Raw genomic sequence first — 20277 nt, 5'->3', positions numbered from 1 at the left:
GATAAAAATTAACAAAAACCTCAATAAGAACAGAGGTAAAGCCTAATGAGATACAGCCTTCTGAGTTATAGACCATTTCTTGCTATTCACATTCACCAGGGAAGTGGTCCAGAGTACTCTGGTTCTAGCAACACCTGGTTTCCCGTTCCACAATTTTTAATAGCATGAGAGCTGCAGGTGATAAGCTGCTCATTTTTCTAGGAGATTTCAGGATAAGATACCCAAATGAACTATCTGCTTTCTCAAAACATTCCAGAAAGTCTCCGTATGCTCCACTTCTGAAGCAGAGGCCAATTTCCCTTCTACTTCAAACTTTGCATAGGCATAACATATAGGGCCACTTCAAACCTGGAAGTCTTGCCTAGCTACAACTTGATCGCTGTAGGTGTCCTGCAGTCACGTTACAGATCCATCTGGAAGTGCCAGACATGCTCAAGGTCGCAGCAAGCCTGGTGAGCTGGCAGTGCTGTGGAGCACAGGGACATGTGCTGGCAATGCTCAAACGGAAACGTGGGATTTCTCACCTTCGCTTTAGGCACGTAGGTGGGACTCATCTTGCCTAATATATGTATCTAAAAGTTAGGGATCTAATCCCTCTGCAGCCAATGGAGATGGTAATGCTCTTTAGTATAATTAATCTCTCCTCTCTGACAGTAGAGAAACCCTAGACGACTAGCTTAGACTAATTGCTCAACTTCAAAGGTGGGATTTAGCCATCTAAACCAGTAAAATGCTATCAGATTAAAGAATAGCTTTTCACACCTGTATAAAACAGATGTGATTGGAACCTAAATAACTGCATGGAACAGCAGATAACAGACTTAGACTGCAAGTCCCTCTTGTGAGGAGACCTATTATAAATGTTTGTGTGACTCACAATAATGCACTGTTTTATATAGATTTTTCTGTATTTTTGTCACACTGCTCTGGTGCTTATTGGATTTTTCCATTTTAAAGATGGAGATGTGAGCACAAAGTTAATTGGCTTGCATAAGATCTGACATAAGGATGCATGGTGAAACGTGAAAACAAATTAAGGCTTTCTATTCTTCTCATGATTGCACTCATGATTTTTGAGCTTTTGTCCTGGACACTTGTCCACCTTTCCTCTGTCATGAAATGTGGTTCATTGCTTGGCTGGTAGTACTGCATTTTTAGTGTAGAAAAATGTCATTGCATTTTGGCTTCTGAACATTTTTATAACACTGTATGCAAATGGAATAGTCAAATAATAATCCAAAGTAAAAGTAGAAAGCAGAAGGCATATACTTAATTTCTATCAATTCCTTATTGTTACTGGTTTGCCACAGAAGTTTTGATCACTTTGCCTCTTGTAAATGATTGGCATTCCTGTGGCCTTTCAAGCATTTGCAACCATACATAATTAGTTTAGCAAACTCACAGGCCTTATGTAGAGGTCTTGGGTTTACATTAAATGCAGGGCAATGAAACTATTAGATTTCCACTGTACTTAATTTGTGCAGGACATTCTGCAATATATATATATCAGTTATGAATCTACAATCAATTTTCATGTTGAATATAAACTCCACAGCTGAACTTTCATCTTGAAAGAAGCCAGATAGCCCTGTGCATCTGGCTTAATCTTCCCTTTAGCCATATTATTTTAAAGGCACTCTTACTTAGTACATTTTACAATTGAAAAATAATACTCATATTCCCTCTCATCTTCCGTGGCTGTGATCCTTCTGCAGATGCTGTTCTGTCAGACGTTTCATTATGTGTGATAGAAAGCATAGGTTCTTTTTGTCTGTCTGTGTTACCGCTTTGTGGATTTTATTTTCTTTTTCTTTATTTTTTCCTTTGGCTGTAGATGGGTCCTTCCATAATATCTCACGTTACTTCCTATTGCTGCTGCCTTGCCTTCTTTATAAGTACAGAAACGATCAAGAACTTGCAACTGCATGGAGCCATCCAACAGTAGCCCATTGATTCCCCACCAAAGGGCTCTGTGTGAGCCATTCTACTCCAGCCTGAAAAGAAAGCTTTGTTCCCTCAGTTGGTAGTGTTTTAAGATGCTGATCCTTGCCATATTTTTGGAAAACTGTAGCAGTTTATCAGACTGTTTGACACTTCCCCTTCAGCTGTATATTCTGTAGCATACTCTGGTATTTGCTTCTTCTCGTACATCAGTCTCACGAGCGCGAGAATGGTCTGGAGCAGACCAGGCATCACGGTGAGTTATGCTGGGCACAAGTCATTTGGAGGTGAACAGTGAAGTAGGAGGAATCTAGAGTGCTGGTGGCCATGCCTGAAATGGTAGTAATGGATTTAGTATTTGGGGCAGGAGGTATGGGATTTGTCATGTTGGTTGAGTATTTTCCTGGCCGCCTTCCATGACTGTTCAGATATTTTTAGCATGAAGTACAAGCTATGTTGTCTCAGTTGACCTTGGAGCATGACATTTTAACACAGAATTGGTTTGAATTGCTAATCATTAAAATGATTTATTATTTTTTATTACAAGAGCAACTAGAATCCCAGTCATGTTTCACAGATGAAAAGGGAAGCAAATTGAAACCCGTCTTCTCTCGACTTTCAGTCCTTCATGATATCCATGTTTCCTAAACTACCATCTTCAGCTCTTTCTGTCTACATTATCAAAAGTAGACTATGCCTAGGTTTGTTTTTCAACTTGTCATTTGGTCATTTGACAAATATTATATCAGAATGACTGAAACTAATCCCAAGGTCTCACATTGCTCAATGAGAAGTGTAGAACAACAGAATAATTTCTGTTGCAAACAATTTATGACCTTAATAGAAGTTTACAGCTGCTATCAGAAAGGAAAGATCTTGCTATCAGTTTATTTATATTGGTCATTTCTCCGTCTTTGCCTTCATTCCCAAGATCAAGTTTACCAAAAAGATCAAGTCATTAAATGTCAACTTCTGTTAAGGAATTAGAAGCAGTAGCACTGCACCAGTATATTGTAGCACTATATTTTAAGGCAGTAATATATAATGTAGAAGAAGAGGTTCAGACCAACCACAGACATAGCCAGAAGTCTATGAAAGTTTGAATTGAAGTTTTGAGGTCCAGATCTGTTTCTAGCTCTGTGCATTTGACTCCTACTAGGCTTTTCGACTAGTTGTCAATTCTGGATGATTCATATTTATTGAGTTTTGGATATTCGTATGTTAGCAGGACCTCAGAGGAAATTACAACAATTTTTAAGGTGCATTTTACTGCCACAGTGGTGCAGATAAGCCTTTGGGTGCAAAAATCATCAGGGCCTTGTTGACTTTTTCAGTCTACTAAATAAGCACCTACTCAAGTATCTGATGTAGATTAAAAACAAACAAACAAACAAACAAACAAACAAACAAACAAACAAACCCCACAACCATCCTTCTTCCTTTAAAGTACCTGCATGATTTACAGATTTACCCAGCAGAAGTTGAAACCAAGATGTGAAAATAAACCTCTCTGACTACATTGGCAACTTGGAAGACCACAACCTGTTTCTGCAAATTAGATAGCGGATCTCCCAAATAGGGCCAAAGAGGCTGTTTTCCTGAAATCAGTGTCAAACTATAGTTCCTTTCATACATAGGAAGTGAGTAAATCATTGAATAATGCAACACCCTTTCCCGTTTGCAAGAACTCTGCCAAAGCCAAGCGTAAGGCTCTATGTTAAAACAAACTCAGTTACTTGGTTACTGAGTTGTATTTTGGAGGGGTTACAATTAGAGGGATTTTGGACCTGTGTTTTGGAGGGGTTAAAACTGCCAAAAAAAACTCTGAAAACTTGAAGAAGATCCCCAGGTGCCTGCATTAATACTCCCCAATCTCTCTGATATGAGCTGGCAGGTCCCATAAAGCCACTCAGCCTTGAACAGGGAAGAGAAGGAGGGAGAGAGCAAGAGCTCCAGCTGCGACTCCAGAGCCCCAGAAAGAGCCTCTAACCCAATTCCCTTAAAGTGCACAAGCCTCACAAGCCACAGCATCTGTTTGCCACTGTATTCATCGAGTTCGCAGGGCAAACAAAAGATCCAAATCAAGCAGGCATCCTTCCCGATGGGGAAAGCCTTCCCTCATTTGCCCATAGATTTTCCCCCCCCTTTTCTTTCAGTGATATATATATATATATTTGGGGGTGTTTTTAGTGGGGGGATGTTGTTAATTTTTTGGGGGGGGATGGTAATTAAGAGAGCTAACACCAGCTAGGCTAGAGTGAACGCAAACAAGACCCCTATAGGCAGCACAGTGCATTAATGTAAAATATGCCCAGACAACATAACTTGTCAGAGAGGATTATTTCTGCTTAGTGAATCTGCAGGGGCCCCTTTGCTCCACCACTCAGCGTCTGACTAGAGAGAGAAAGAGAGAAAGAGTAGCCATTAGTGAGTAGCTACTGTGGCATTGATGTTTGAGCGCACTTCTGAACTGGCTTTTGTTGAGAATATCGGTGCAGAAAGCATGCGCTGTCCCAAATCCGCTGTTACTATGAGAAATGAGGAGCTGCTTTTAAGGTATGTTGTCTCCTTTGTTTTAACGCGTGCTTTCGAGTTGCCTGGGCCCGCTGCAACTGTAACCGTGTTGTGTATTAAGTAGTTTCCCTATTTAAAGGAAAAGACAGGGATTGCTGTGTGCAAGCAGCATTTTCCACTAGTTAGAATCGCACATTTCATGTATGACAACAAATGTACGGAGAGGGCAAGGAGGAAAAAAAAAAAAAATCTATCTCATATTTTTTTTTTTTTTCCCTAAATGAGAGCTGGTATTTCTTTTATCACCTCCTTTGCAATATTTCTGCCTGCTTCATTATTATGCACTGGGCATGGAATAAGCATGGAAAAAGCTCAGGGAGACTCCATATTAGAGCTAGTGCCCTAAATACCACTTTAATTTTCACTTAGCCTATGTAAATAGTTACTAATGCTCTATCTAGTCTTTACCACTTGAAGATGTTTTAAAAATATCTAAATATTCCCATACGTGGGATTACACATATATTCTCTAATGTTCCAAGGTTTAGCGGGGGGCCAGAATCGACTACTCTTTTCAGAGACACACACACACGCAGACACACGCACACACACACATACACACAAAATTATGCTAGAATTGGCACCCCGCTTTGAAAAATGTAGTCTTTTGTTTATTTGCTAACAGTCATTGTAGCATTGAATACATCTTTTTGGTCTGACAATGGGACAGCTGAACAATGGTGCTGTCAAACTAGCTTAATGTACGTCTGGCGATGGGGTGGTTTGGTTTTTTTTTTTTCCCCTTTCCTTTTCTCAGCCCCTTTTTGATTTCCTCTAATCTTTTTGTATATATGGTAGAATATGAAGTGTATTTCCTTTTTTGTGAAGGTTGTTTTCATTTGATATCTGCTGCTAATAGTGCAGGGAGGGGGAGGTTTGCATCTTACAATTATGCCTATTGCATTAAGTTGGAGATTTATTACTAACCTCTCCTTTAACTGTGGCAAGAAAACTTACTGATTCTGAAAGCTTACAATACTGCTGTCAGTCTGGCAAATACATAGTTGCCAAATGTGCCCTTGCCTGATTTTATGACTGATCATATCAACTTTAACTGCTGTTTTGCAGATATTGTTTCTAATTTTGTTTAGGTAATGAAAATGCAATAAAAATGATAAATCAGATCTCAAAGTGGGAGCCCATGCTACTTTCCATTTTTATAATCCAGCTATTAGCATATGTTAGAATTTTTAAGGTCAGGCAGAATAATTTACCTGGATGATTCTTATCCTAAAATCTTAACAAATTATTCATATGACATTTCATGAATTATCTTTATGTTTAGACAGTCGCCATTTAGCATTAGAACAGTTAACAAATTTGGGGTTGAATTTGGCAAAATGCTCATGTACCTTACAGATTATGAAAAGAAATTGTTATAAAGATTTTGAAAAATTTTGAGTTACTACTTGGACAGCCACTTGTGTCTTAAATAAAATGAATTCTCATCAGTCTGTAGAGTTTCTGAAACTGTTTAAAGTCTTTAAATACTTTACGTGTGAAGCAAATATATTACTTTTAGTAATAATCATAATCATTTTCTGAGAAAAAAATATATTTATCAGTGATTTCTATTTTTCGCTTAGATCCATTAATTGTAGGGGGTTTATGTTTTTTTTAAAACTGGATTCTAGTGAATGATTTATATGTGTTGAGGGGTCTTTTGGACCCCTTAATTAAAAAAAAAAATATTTATTGGTAGTGGTCACAGCTCTCTAGAGCATGTATTTTCAACAAAAAAAAGTTTTATGGGGAGTATTTGCTATACTGTTTTGCATTTTTTTGTTGTTGTTGCATCTCCTTCCCTTATGTATTGAGATGGTATAAATCAGTAGGAAAGAGTTTATGTGAACAAAAAGGTAATGTCGCATAAAATACTCTGGAAGCCTAGAGGTTAGGGATTATCAGGTAGTTCTTGTGTGCTGCGTGTTGTGCATAAACATGAAGAAAGCAAGGATGGTATTTAATATAATGGCACCATGCTATAATTCACTTTCTTGGAAGAACTTCTTCCAAGACAAACATTAACTCGTTCACAACTGCTCTGCTCTGCCAGAACTGGAGGGGCGGGGGGAGGGGGGATTATTTTTCTATCAAATTATCTTCCTGCAGCCTGGGCTTTCTAGTAATAAAGTGAATCCCTTACTCTTGGTTACATGGAAATGTCCCTTCAGTGATTGCCCAGAGTAGGGTGAATCCCACTTTGGTAGCAGCCACCACCAGACACCCGGGCAGCATACCCGACCACCACTTTTAAGGACTATTCCATAGTAAAACTGTTTCCCAAGCACTCTTCTCACAGGGGAGTTCATGCTAAACTTAGCAGTTTTTAAATAAAATGCTGCATAAAATACATATACTACAGATTTTTGTTTCGGATTGCCAATTACTTTGTTCTTTTCCAAGGCTACTTTCTGTCATTGCATTCACATCAAAGACTAATTTTTGAATTATTCTCTGTGAACCCTACTACAAAAAAAAAAATTGTTTCTATGCATATTTACTGAAATACTGCTTTTTGAGCCATAACAATATTTATTAATATTAAAGAAGGTAAAGCAAATCTGTACACAAGCCATTTCTTAACATGCTTTAACTAAAGTGTCAGCTTTTGAGAGACTATATATGTTTAGAGGTCTTATGCCTGAACATCGCAGGTGTCCTTAGCATTACCTGTTTTGAATCTCACCCATTCACAAAGCAATGTGGTGCCTTGCAGTTGTCAAACTTGGCAACATCTGTTTCCACAACAGCGCTATGAGAGCTAATTCAGACTCTACATGAGTTGTTATTTGTTCTTGCAGTGACCAGGTATAATGTCAGAGAGAAAGAGCCTCCCTCAGTCCTACCTGTCAGAGCAGAAGTGAACTCTATTTATTTATTAGCCTGGAGTCTTTGTCTGTATATATATATATTTTCAGATTCATGAACAACAATCTCTAATATCAACATATTAATATTCTCTTTGTTAAATGAGAATAAAACTGAAGTGTTTCAGTTTAAGTCTGAAGGGATTGAGAGCAGCCCTGAGGAGAAGGACTTGGGGCTACTGATGGACAAAAAGCTGAACATGAGCTGACAATGTGCGCTCACAGTCCAGAAAGCCAACCATGTCCTGAGCTGCATCCAGAGCAGGGGGGGCAGCAGGGCCAGGGAGGGGGATTCTCCCCCTCTGCTCCACTTTGGGGAGACCCCCCTGCAGTGCTGGGGCCAGCTCGGGGGCCCCCAACAGCAGAAGGACACGGAGCTGCTCGAGTAGGGCCAGAGGAGGGTCACAAAAATGATCAGAGGGTTGGAGCATTTCCCTCATGAGGGCAGGCTGAGAGAGTTGGGGATGTTCAGCCCGAAGAAGAGAAGGCTTCAGGGAGACCTTATAGTGGCCCTCCAGTGCTTAAAGGGGGTACAGGAAAGATGATGAAGGACTTTTTAGCAGGGCCTGTTGTGATTAAGGCAAGGGATAGTGGTTTTGAACTAAAAGAGGGTATATTCAGATATAAGGAAGAAATTTTTTATGATAAAGGTGGTGTAACACTGGAGCAGGTTGCTCAGAGAGGTGGTAGATACCTCATCCCTGGAAGCACTGAAGGTCAGGTTGGACGGGGCTCTGCGCAACGTGGTCTAGTTAAAAATGTTCCTGCTCATTGCAAGGGGATTGGACTAGGTGACATTTAAAGGTCCCTCCCAACCCAAACCATTCTATGATTCTGTGATTCTGTATAAGATTACAAAATATACCTTTGGGGCTGAAAAACAAAGGAGAGCGCTCAATTAATATTCATATCTAGAAGTTTTACTGCAAGTGTAGATTGTGCTTGAATACTTAAGAAGTCATTCAGGAGTGAATCAATACTAATTATTGTAATCAGGAGGGTTAATTAGCTGAAGATGCTGCTGATGGAAAGTTCACTGCTTACAGCCCTGAAAACACCTAAGTTGATGAAATCTGAAAGCGAGATGTCTAAGAGGACTTTGTATGGAGAGAAAAACTTGGCTTTCCTTTGGCATTTCAAGAGCCAGTTGTTCCAAAGGGGAAATACAGCTTGTACTTTGTGTTTTTCATGATATTAATTCAGGGGGTATTAAAAGATGCAACTAAATCTGTCTTGATGATATTTTGTGGTAGTTTCTCATTAAATGCAAGTACCATTTTGGATAACCTGTACTGTCTCTGCAGCATTCCTTTGTAGATTACCATAAATTAATATGGATAATCTTATGCATTTGAAATCTTGTTCCAGCACTGTTATTTTGAACAGTTATTATTTTATTTTATTTTTTATTTTTATTTTTACCATTTGTGTGCAGGCATCGGGGTTTTGCATGGTATATGTACATAAATTACATATAGTCTGTATCTAATATACAGGTATATATCTGTGTGCATATGTACACACATACACATGTGCACATAAGTTTAAACGTTTTTTCATTGAGAGTGTTTATTTCTGAAGTACTGTGCCCTCAAAATTCCCACTCAGTTTCCATCTGCAAAAAAGTATTCAACTACATGTAATACAGAGAACAGTTATTGAACAAGTAGTTCATGAAATTTAAGTTAGATAAGGGATAAAGACTGAAAAGAAATAACTGAAGAAAATCCTTTTATTTTCCCTTAATAAGAGCAGTTGTGTTTTTCTTAAAGTGAGTATTACTGAATTCAAAAAAAATCTAGCTACACAAAATCATTCTCACAAGTGAATTGTGAGATTTTTTTCTTTAATGATGGGTGTTCATTTTTTGCGTTTGTTCTTTTTTTATCTCCTTTTCCTCTAGTTATATCTATTAAGGTTATAACCAAGATGAATGTCTGGATGTTTATTCGAGCCAAAAAAAAAAAAAAACAACACACAAAAAATCCCCTCTCAGTCACACACTCTCACATAAAGCCCCTGAAGTCAAGTGATGCTTTCAGAAGAAAGAAATTCTGTTTCAAAACACATCCTTCTTTCCTCTCTAATGACATTAGAGATTATCACGTGCAGGTGCTATTTATCTTTGCAACTGCTTTCCTATGACTGTTTTACTGCTTCCAACACATTTACTTGTATGTCAGCCATAGAAAAGGTAACTGAAAATGGCAGCCGTTGAGAAAGCATGTCGCCATGCCTGGAATGACATGCATTATCAGGGCAGCAGGAGTTGCTGGCTCTACAGCCCATTTCTACTTGACCTGTCGAATGATTGGCTGCCTGGGATGGTGATGAATCACTGGAGTTTATGAAACAGGACTGCTGGCATCCTCACAGAGGAAATAAAAGCGGATTTTTTTTTTTTTTTTCTCTCTAACACTCTTGCTGTGGCAAAAAGCTTTTTTTTTTTTTTTTCTGTTTTGCTTTTGTGTTATTTCACCCTTCAGCAGAATAAAAGTGTCAATTAAAGTTTCTTTAATACTGTTCTTGACAAGTTAATGATGCACTGATGGTTAACTATCTTTATTGGATAGAAGAGGGCAGGAATTTTCCCAAATTTTGTGTAAATCTTGATCTGGACCCTAATTTTCTCATCTCTCAGTCTGGTCTTAAGGCTGAGATAGCATAACTAGTGATCAGCTCGAGCAGGATGTAAGAAGGATTTTAGGTGTTCTCACGCACAACTTTATTTTCTCTGATAGTCCAAGGATCACTGACCATTTTGTGGGCTAATATCAGACAGATCCATCTTCAAGATTTCTGAACTAATGGCTAAATTGTCATTTCTGGAAAGCATTGACTCACAGATTTGCACTCAGTTTCTAGGTGGTTCATGAAATTATATTATGCATTAAACCCACATTACTAGATTAGGCTCTTATGAGTCGGTGCTTGTAGGAAAGCACTGTAGGTCTGTAAACCTGCCAGTGCACTGACAAGGCTGACAGTGTGGATCACAAGCTGCCCTGCAAAATACAGCCAAGTAAAAATGATACTTCTATTTCAATTAAAACACCCAAAATTGTGTTTGGGGGTGGGGAACAGAGAGAATTACTTGCTTGTCTCTCCACGTAGCATATTCGGTGGCTGATGTGTTAGCCTGCGTCCCTTATTTGGGTAGAATAACCTAATTTTAAATTAACTCTCTCTGATTCAGAGGAATAGCGTTACCAATTAAATTGCTTAGGAAGTTTTAAATATGGCACTTACACAAAGATAATTCTTTCTGCCATTACACTAGAGAGGGTTTTTCTCAAGCCTCATTCTTTGCTGCCTAAGCTTTTTCTCCACTAGTTTTGAAAAGCAATTTGCATGCTCACATATGCAATTGGACTTTTTCACCTTCCTTCAAATAATTCAGCAGTGGCTGCTGCTGGACACTGGAGAGGCTGCAGCACTCTTGTTATTTAAGGCACAGCCTTCCAATGTCCCTGCAAGGCTTCTGAAATTGTGGAGGGCAAACTTTTATCAGCAAGAAGGGTGGCACAAGGAACTATTGCTTGTGCCCTTCAGTGTACGAGGGGTAAATACTGTCCTTGCTCTGGAGTTCCCATGGCAGCAAATCAGCAGGTCATCTTCAAGAGCAGCCTTTGAGGATGCCAGACAACAGTCTGTCACTGGAGGAAGACAGAGCAGAGGGCTAGAAGGGGGGAAAAAAATGATAGAAAATCAGAGAGAGGATACTGGAATTTACTATCCCTTTTAGACAAATAGAGGAGTGAATAGGAAAGGAAGGGCACCCAAACGTAGATCATCTCAAAATTGAACCATGCAAGTGTAGATAGCTGTGAATAATACAATAGCTGTGCTATGGAGTGAATTTAAGATTCAAATCCAGCACCTGCTCTTGCTGGAAACTGCAGGTCAGCATCTGAAGAATTGAGGCCCTCTAGAAAGGAAACGGTGAATTATCAGAAAACTTAAATTCTTAGAGATTCAATTTTCAACTGTAACAACCTCTTGGTTTCATTTTCCTTCTCTTCTGCCTAAAAATGATCTATTTTCAGCTAAACTGAGAGGAAGAAGCTCACTCTAAAGCTTGAGAATTTGCCTGCATCATTTCAACCCACATTTAATTTTAATGAGAGAGTTATGTAACCCCCTTTAAAAATAACAAAACACTAACAGAACTGCATTGGCAACACCAGGTGTTCTGCAGTGCTGCTCCAATGAATCATATGGAGATTTGTCTGTGCATGGCTGATGAACATACATTTAACTCAGTTAACCCCCACCCCCCGAATATAGCAACCCAAAGTGACCAAAATTTTTCCTAAAGACACTTTCTCACAAAAGGATGCCAAACTAGATGCTTGCCCTAGGAAACTCATGGTTTCAGTGTTTTTTCCTTACAAAATGGTGTTATCAATGTGTTGGGTTTTTTTAAAAAAACGCAGATGAATTATTGTGACTCTACTGAAGTGAAACATTTTATGTTAAACACTAAGTTCAGCTTAACGTTTTGCTTCAGAAAATAAAGCCAATGTTCCTGTTTGTTGTAATGAGCCCCAAATTTCTGAAATTGTTAAGAACAGCCTGTTTAACAGGCAAAGCTGGGAATAATAAACATATGACTTAATCAATGTTCCTTTCAGAAAGAGAATTTGGGGGAAAAATTGAATCAACGATTTTGAGCCTGTTAAACACCTTGGTTCAGATGCAGTCTTTGACTCTGGGAAGTCCCTCAGCCACTGGCTGCTGCAAGGTGGGAAAGATCACAGCGCACTTGCCATACTCATGATCATTCTCTTTGCATCTATTACAAGCCATTATCAGAGTCAGGGTCATGGACTAGGTGGACCTTTTGATCTGACCCGTGTTGCAATTCTTACACTGTTCATTTAGGGGGAAAAAAAAACACCCAAACCAGGCATGGTGCAGTTTTCCACGTGTCTGAATGCCTTACAGTTACTGTAAGAGCCTTTTCTTTGCATCCTTCATGTCTGAGCTTTAATGGATTCTGTCTGTGGGAAATAATGATGTTGAAGAAAGATAGTTACTTTACATATTATCAGGGTGATTGTTTGTTATTTTTGAGGGCCAAGATGTATGATAGGCACTTCACGAACAAATGAAATGAAAAAAAGAACTGTAAAATTTCTTACCTTAAAGTTGTTGCAATTTGAGTGTAAGGTGAGATCCAATCATTTGCAGAGAAAAAGAAAGAAAAATGTGGTAGAAGTGAATGAGAAGGGAAGATGGAGGTTAACCTTATAAAGGTCCTGCTGTTACAAGTGGAGTGCAGTAGGTTAATTCAGATATTGCAATAAACCCCTCAGTTTTCTTTACATTACATTTTTTAAAATAAGTCTGTTTGGTATCTTGTCTCTATTGATGTCCCTTACTCAATTGCTTACTTTGATGATGCCACGTTAGAACTTCACACTTGCCTTAGCCTATTGCTTTTGGACTTGGAGTTGCCCTCCACCACTGCCTCCTGATCCAGCCTTTTGCTGTGCTCAGCCCATCCTCACCATCTGCTTCCCTGATCCTGCATCTCTCCCAATAACCAACCTCCTTAGCTGGGCAAAAATTTTCAGAAATCTCAGATTTATATAAAATGAAGGAGGTTTTTTGTGTCTCCTAGTAGTTGTTCCTGTGGGTTTGGATGGTAGGGAGGAAGTTGTTTTTTTTTTTGTTAATGGTGGGATTTTTATCTTGCCCTGTGAAGACGTAAGTGGGGCTCTTGCATATTGTGAGGATGTAGCAACACAGACAAGAGCACCAGATGTGTGATTCCTCTTAAGTAATAAAAGATTATACTTTTTTCACATGAAGATAATATAATAGCCAAATCCCACAATATTAAGTTCCTTCTTCCAGGCTTGTTTGGAAAGGTGCTTTTTTTGACCATAAGTAATGTGCCTGCTGTCTAGTAAGAAATTGGGTTTACCCAGTGGATGAAGTGCCCCAGGTTCTCCCCTCGTTAAGTAGTGCATGCTGATGGAATCAGTCAGCAGGTGAGAAGGTAAAGTAGCTCTTAAAAAAAAAAAAAATAAAGAAAGAAAAGGGGAAAAGAAAGTCAATACCTGTTATCAAGTTGAGAAAGTTGAGATACGACTGGGCTGGCAAAAGCCTTGGTCCTGTGTCTATATGCACAAGCCACTACACAAAGGTAACACCTACAGATCAATAGTGATGCTTTTCAATAGGGCTGTAAATAAATAACAGGATGGTAAGACTTGGTCTTGCAAATATTTATGTGTTTCTACTTTAGTATTTGCTAAATACAGTGCTGAGCACTGTGGATAGCCCAGCTGGAGGAAATGGTAGTAGCCAGGTCCTGCTCAGCACTAGTACTATGCCAGATTGGACCTGAGGGTCATGATTGACTATCCCAAGTATTTGCACACTGTTAACAAAGTAGGGTGTTCCTCCCAATTACAGGCCTCTGCTAAAAGTCCTCTATCATCTGTAGCATCTGCCTTGTGCCATAAAATCTTACCTAATTGCTTTTGGAAAGATTGGGTTATTAATTGAAAAATGGAACAAAGGCCTTATACCCACAGTGGGATGAAATCACCTCTTCAGTGATATAAAATAGGAAAAAAAAAAAAAAAAGAGTGGGAAGTTTTACTATAGCAACCAAGTTTACATAATATCAATGCGCTTCAAGTGAAAGCTCTAGAAATGCTTAATTTGAGGTACTTTTTCACAGAGCTAATTTTAAATGATGTTTATTTCTGAAAATTACTGATTAGCTACAATAACCTACAGAAGTGGACAAGAGCTTCACAAGCAGTTAAGATTTCAAGACTTAAAATTAATTGATCAGCTTTAACCAATAATTTAATTTTATTTTTAAAAGGTTTTTGGTTAAATGCAAATTGTTTTATTGCTTAAAATAAGATGAAAGGAAGAGTGTTGTGTGTTTAGTTTCGTAAATAAAAAACCCTTACTGAAAGGTTAACGCTTCATAATGCAAAACTTTATTCCAATGTTAGATCTAACTGACAAAGACAGATTTGTTACAACTAATCAAAATCTTCACAAGTGGTAAAATGGTGCAGAATCTGGTCCATTACTTTTTGCCCCTCAAAGAAATGCACTACTTTTTGCTTTAATTGTTTATGGATTTTACACCGTTCATTAGCTCTGACAATGCTTTGTGTAACTTTTGCTCATGTGTTTTGCTTTTCCTTTTTCTCTTTTTTTTTTTTTTTTTTTCCCGCCCTTTCTTGTCCCTCCACAAGTCTGCTACTGACAGTTAAGCCGATGGGCTTCCTTGCCCCTTTGTAGGCAGGTATGCTCACGTCCCACCGCACAAACCAAAACGCTGTATTTTCTGCTATTAGCCATGCTACTAGTTTCAGGCTCATGGTTTCCCTGGAAGGTTATTTCTTTGTGAAAGACAGCAAACACCTCATTTGCATTCACTAACGCTATCTGGACCAGACTTCTTTTCCCCCTCGCATTAGTGGAAGATCCTGAGTGATTCCACTGAAGTCATTTGAGCCCGCTCCAAATTTGCACCGCTGTCGCTGAGCTCTGCTTCTGCCGCCTCTGTTAGAAACTTGCTTTGATGCCAGAGATAAGCTGAATCCTGAGCATGTTCATTGGCTTAGGGGGGAATAAAGCAGAGGATTTGAACTCTCTTCATACTGCCTTGCAGGCTTGGGAGAGAATGAAGTCATTCGGAAACTTTCCCTTGAAGTACTTCCAACAGTAGCATGTCCTTGGCCCAATACTGGGGGGCAAGTTGATTAAAAGAATGGCAATTAAGGAAAGGGTGAGGAGGGGGTCTGGAGAGGGAACGTGATGTCAGCTCCACACTGGATTTGACTGCAGGATCTGGAAGGGAAGGGGGTGTCTGCTCCTTTTGTCACTCTCTGAATGAAAGCCACAGGCAGTGATGTCACAGTGAGCTCATACGCTTGACAGAAATCCACTGCTCAACCTCTGTTTTCCTCCAGATGAACTTTTTGTGGGGTTTGGGTTTTGTATTTTTTTTTTTTGTTTGCCTTTTTTTTTTTTTTCCCCCCTCTGAAACAGTGTTCAGTTTTCAAAGGTTGAATTGTTTGGAGAAATTGCATATAGCTCCGTGTTTGAAAAGCCACTTTAACGGTGACTAATCTGCAGACGTGAGGTGGAATTGCTTCATCTGCCCCACTCAGATGTATGGAGAAACCAAGGCACAAAGAGTAAACAATGAGACTGCAGGGGCAAGAGGGGTCTGGGCCTCCGAAATGAGGGGAGGATGGATAGGAGGTGACATTTGTAGCTGGAATAGGATTAAAGACTGAGAATTGCTGATTCCAAATTCCAGGTTCCTTCCTCAAAACTGCCATATGCTCTACCAGCTGAAAAAGCTTAATATCAACGGGCAGCGATAGTGCAGGAATAATGCAGCTCCTCGAAGCCAGTGTTCAGATCTATTGTCTGATTTATGCTGTGAAAATTAATGCAGCTTCATTTGCCATTCCCCCTCCCCATTTCCCTCCGTACTATAGTAATGGACAAAAGCTTCCATTTTTTCCTTAATCTTTAATAAAAGTTTCTATTTTGTGCACATGTGCTGGTCAAGAAACTGGCATTAACATTACAAATAACAGGGCTGAGCCTGTAACAGTGTGTGAAATGTTCAGGGTTTTGTTTTTTGTTTTTTACCACTTCCCCTTTGCATGCGAGAGTTAATTTATACATAGACACTACATAATTTATGTTTGAGAACCAAATTATTTGAATACAGTTTCTCCCTATAAGCTCTCCTTGAGTCATATCTCAGTATCTTTTATAGAGAGGGTTTCTTTTTGCATTTGACCCTGTTCCTGCCTCTAACTTTTAAATGGCAAAAGCAAATGTGCTTTGAAAAGTGTGTTATACTGTAGTTGTTAAAGCAATAACCTATGCACTTGTAATGCTTTCTCTATGACCTACTTACATACTACTTCACCCTCCTTATAGTATGATTAAAAGCTGCTTTGAATCCACTATTCCCTCAAGGGATTTGAGGCTAGAATTTAACAAACTGCTGAGAAGGCTTAAGTCAGTAAGAGGGCTTCCCTACAGCTTCTTCCAGCTAATTCACATGTAATTAAAAGGAAAATAAATATTTCAAAAGAACATACGTTTTAATGAAGCATTTTTAAGCACTTACACCTTGTGAAACGGAGCAAATTTATAAAGATCTTACTATTCCATATGCAGATTTTGAGCAAAATTATTTGTGATCCTCTCCTCCTCCCTCCTTTGCATCCTGTGCAAAGCGTGGATTTACTTTTCAGCCAGCAGCAGTGGGACTATGGTCCTTAAAAGTGACAGGCTGGTGAGACTGAAGTCCCTTAGATTTAGCATGTACCAAAAAAAAATTATGATGAAGAGGTACAGACCCAGACGCACAGAGTGAAGTAGGGGTGGAGACTTCTTACTTAAAAGAGTATCTTCATCCTCACTGAGCTTCCTGTATTTCTTCTGAGCTAAAACCTGCCCCTTCTGCAGTGGCAAGATTTTGAAATTGAAAGTTAATCCAACTCTGCTCTGGGCTGGATTAACCACCATGGAGGCCTCAGATCAAAACCCAGGTGGCTGCATCCAACTGGAGAAAGTTGTGCTGGTTTCTCCTTTTATTTCCACTTTGCACTTATTTTTTTATCCACTGCATGGTCCTACGCTGCGATGGATGGGTGGCGTAGAGGAATCACCATTAATTTAGTAGAGGAGCCATAGCTTGGCTTTATGCATTTCTACATAGATGCTTAAGTGCCATGGTGATGAGGACAGTATGTGAACATATAGAACAGAGCAGATTAATAACACTATAGATATCTGTTCAGGATTGCAGCTGCCCTATGGGGATTACACTGAGGGCCAAGTGAACCTTTTCTTTCTTTAGACTTGCAAAGTAGGCAAAAATTTTAGCAGCCTGAAGGGTTTTGCTTCCCTTTAACTGTTTAAAATGGAAAAGTCTCTTAGTGCAATAAACTGGACTCTGAAAACTCATCTGGTCTGTATTTTTATTATGAAATTGATGTTGGTCAAAATTTAAATAGAACTTGGCCTGACGGATAGCGGATTTGTTTATTAGTCAACATAATGTTATTTTAGAATACTCTTTGAAAAGTTTAAGTGTAGCAGTTTTTGAGTTTGTTACTGTTTACAAATGTTGATTATCCAGAACAAATCAAATTATAAAACCTGGAGAGAGATTCGGGAGGAGAAGCACACACAATGCAGAGAAACATTTTGTCTGTCTAGACTGCTCAGATCATCCAGTAATCTTCGTAAATATGTTAATATTCTCTTGCCTGGAGCTGCTTTGTATTGAAGCAAGTAGATTTTGGAGATGCAAAGGAAAATTTATACAGATTTTCAGGGGGCGGTAGCGTGGGGTGGGGGGGTGGCTTCAGCTATTTGTATGTGTGGAATTTTGTGTGCGTCTGCCTTGGTGGTGTCGCTTCTGTGTCCTGGCTGTGGCCAAGTCCGAGCGCGGCGGGGTTGGGAACGGGCTTTTGGCAGGTTACGGGCGCGAGGGAGGATTTACCGTCGCTACTTCATTTAAATCCCTATTTTATTTTTTTTTTTTAAGTGAGGACTGAGTTACTCCTCGTCTGTCTCTCGCCACTACCATCGCTCGGAGCGTTCAGTGGGTGCCAAGGTCCGAAGGGCAGGGGGCTGAGCAGAGGGAGCCCGCACCGAGCAACCCTCCTAAACGCTCCCAGCGCTCCCAATTTAGAGGCGGCGACGGCGCCTTCCTACCGTACCGGGAAGAACTGGTGCAAACCACTGGCGTGTGCCCGTGGGAATGGAAGCGGCGGGTTTGCCGGCGGTGCCCGGCTGCTAACTCCGCGGGGGGGGGGGGGGGGGGGGGGGGGGGGGGGCTGGGGGCACGGCTCCCCGCTTATAACGGGGGGTGGGGGTGGGGGTGGTGGTGTGTGTGTGCGCACCCGAGACGGGAGCGTGGGGTGGGAAGCGCTGCTGGGGTTTGGGTGCCTCTTCCCCTCCCTCCCGCGCCGCCGCCCTCAAAGTTTGGCCGGGCGCTGCCCGCGGGCGAGGAGGCTCCTCGCCACCCCCCCACCCCCCCCCTCCTCACACACGTCCCCGCCGTGGGGAGCCCCGAGCAGCGTGCCCCCCATCCCCACACCCCCACACCCCCCCCCCCGCGGTAGCGGTGCTAGGCCGCTCCCCGGGGCGGCGGGCCCCGCCGGGGGCGCAGGGGTTAACGGGGAGCCGCAGCGGGGAGATGGCTCCGCCCCCCCGCTCAGCACCTGGCGCTCCACCGACAGTTGCCTCAGCAGTCGATTTCGGAGGGGATTGGCGGAAAAAAAAACACCAAGAGGGGGAGAGAAATGTGACAACTGCCGGGGCTGGCGGCTGCCGCGGGGAGGCCTCCGCACCTGCGCCTGCCTCTCCGCCGCCCGGCGCAGTTGTGGGATCCGCCGAGCCCCGGCCGCATCCTCCCTCCCGACCGCCGCGGCGCCCCCGGAGCCCAGCATGACTTCTTCGTTCAAGCTGGATTTCCTTCCGGAGATGATGGTCGACGGCCGCTTGCTGGTCTCTGACAGAATGTAAGTGGCGGCGGGGCTGCCGCCGGCTGTACCCCCCTTCCCACACCCCCCCCCCCCCCCCCCTCCCCACCCCACCGCGTACCCCCTGCCGCCGGGCGCGGAGCTTCGGCCGCGTCCCTCCCGCACCGTCCGCCACTCCGCAGGAGGAGAAGGGGGTCCTTCCCCCTTTCCCCCCCCCCCCACCTCCTTTTATTTTATTTTTTTTTTTTTTTTTTTCCCCACCCCCTTCCCAAGTCACTTGGTGGTCGCTGTGCTCTGTGTGTGTCGTGTGCCCCCCGCTCCCCCCCCCCCCCCCCCCCAGCCCTAAAAAGGCGGCAGCTGCGTGTTCAGTATTCCGGCAGGTCGGGAAAGGCGGGCGAGGGGCGGCGGGGTAAATGTGGGGGTTTGATATGCTGCTGATGCAACGTGGAGAAAGGCGCAGCGGTCGCGCCTAACTGCGTGCGCTCTCCTCCGCGCCCCGCGGGAATTCCTCCACTACGGACGCTTGTTCCCGGCACCCGGCCCGGACCCACCCGTGTCACCTCAGCCCTGCCCCCGGCGGAATAAAAATCCCCTTGTAAAAGCTTCGTCAGTTTTCAAATTCAAATGAAATACTAAGCCTCCACTAGGAGTAAAACCAGGCAGAAACCAAGGATTTTTCTTTTTTTTTTTTTTTTTTTTTTTTTTTTTTTTTTTTTTATCCTGTCCCCGACAGCTGCCTGGTATGGAGAGTGTTAATTAGGGTGAGGATGGTTGTTCTGCGTGCAGTTGAACTGGGGATGAGGTTTATCGGAAGGTGCTGAATGCTGGAATTTCAGAAAGAGAAGTATTCCCCTAGCCCGCCTCTACTCCATTAATCTCGATCTGAAAGTTTCTATTATCATCCTCTTGGGCATTGCCAATTGACAGGGATTTTCAGGTAACCAAAGTCTTATATGAAAAACTAAAAGCTAGAAATGAGGAAATAGTCACTTGCTGAAAGATACAAAGGCTGAGGACTGTGTTGCATTTTTACAGTATCCAGAATGTCTTTTATTTTGTTGCTTTTCCGTCTTTCATCAGGATGACAAATGTGGTTTGAGTTACATTAGAATGAAGCGAGAGGCTTTGGCATTGACTCTGCACTGGAGCTATTCTGGTTGAGGCAGCGCTTAAGTTACAAGTGTAAATAAACCCGTGTGTGCAGCAGAGACTGTCACCTGCGATTTGCACAAATCAGGTTGCGTACTGTGGCCCCATCTAAGGCTATTCAGACTTTTATTACCTTCTTTACTGGCAACCAAACTTTCTCCTAAGGTGGAGTGCTTTCCCTTGCACCGGCAATGTTCGGTGTGGAGATACCCCGTACTGACCAGTTGTTCAGGCACCTG

General features: G+C 41.6%; 1 protein-coding gene across 9 annotated transcripts in view; it reads left to right on the top strand.

The window, feature by feature from the left end:
* The window catches only part of CELF2 (CUGBP Elav-like family member 2), a 559898-nt gene that overhangs the window by 292783 nt on the left and 246838 nt on the right, over positions 1-20277 (top strand). For 4 of the 9 annotated variants that reach the window (XM_032985804.2, XM_032985801.2, XM_032985800.2 and 1 more), the window contains exon 1: positions 4355-4497. The exons of 2 other annotated variants lie outside the window; for them this stretch is intronic. In XM_032985804.2, the coding sequence (XP_032841695.1) occupies positions 4391-4497 (107 nt within the window). In that variant the 5' untranslated portion in view covers positions 4355-4390. Of the gene's footprint in view, positions 1-4354; positions 4498-18621; positions 18929-20277 lie in introns of those variants that run through there. 3 more of the 9 variants (XM_042792261.1, XM_032985806.2, XM_042792260.1) reach the window with 1 other exon arrangement.

The sequence above is a fragment of the Tyto alba genome, unplaced genomic scaffold (assembly GCF_018691265.1).
Source record: "Tyto alba isolate M040663 unplaced genomic scaffold, T.alba_DEE_v4.0 Super-Scaffold_2, whole genome shotgun sequence".
In the NCBI taxonomy this organism is placed as follows: domain Eukaryota; kingdom Metazoa; phylum Chordata; class Aves; order Strigiformes; family Tytonidae; genus Tyto; species Tyto alba.
The sequence above is the reverse complement of the archived record's forward strand: the minus strand, read 5'-3'. Positions and strand labels throughout refer to the sequence as shown.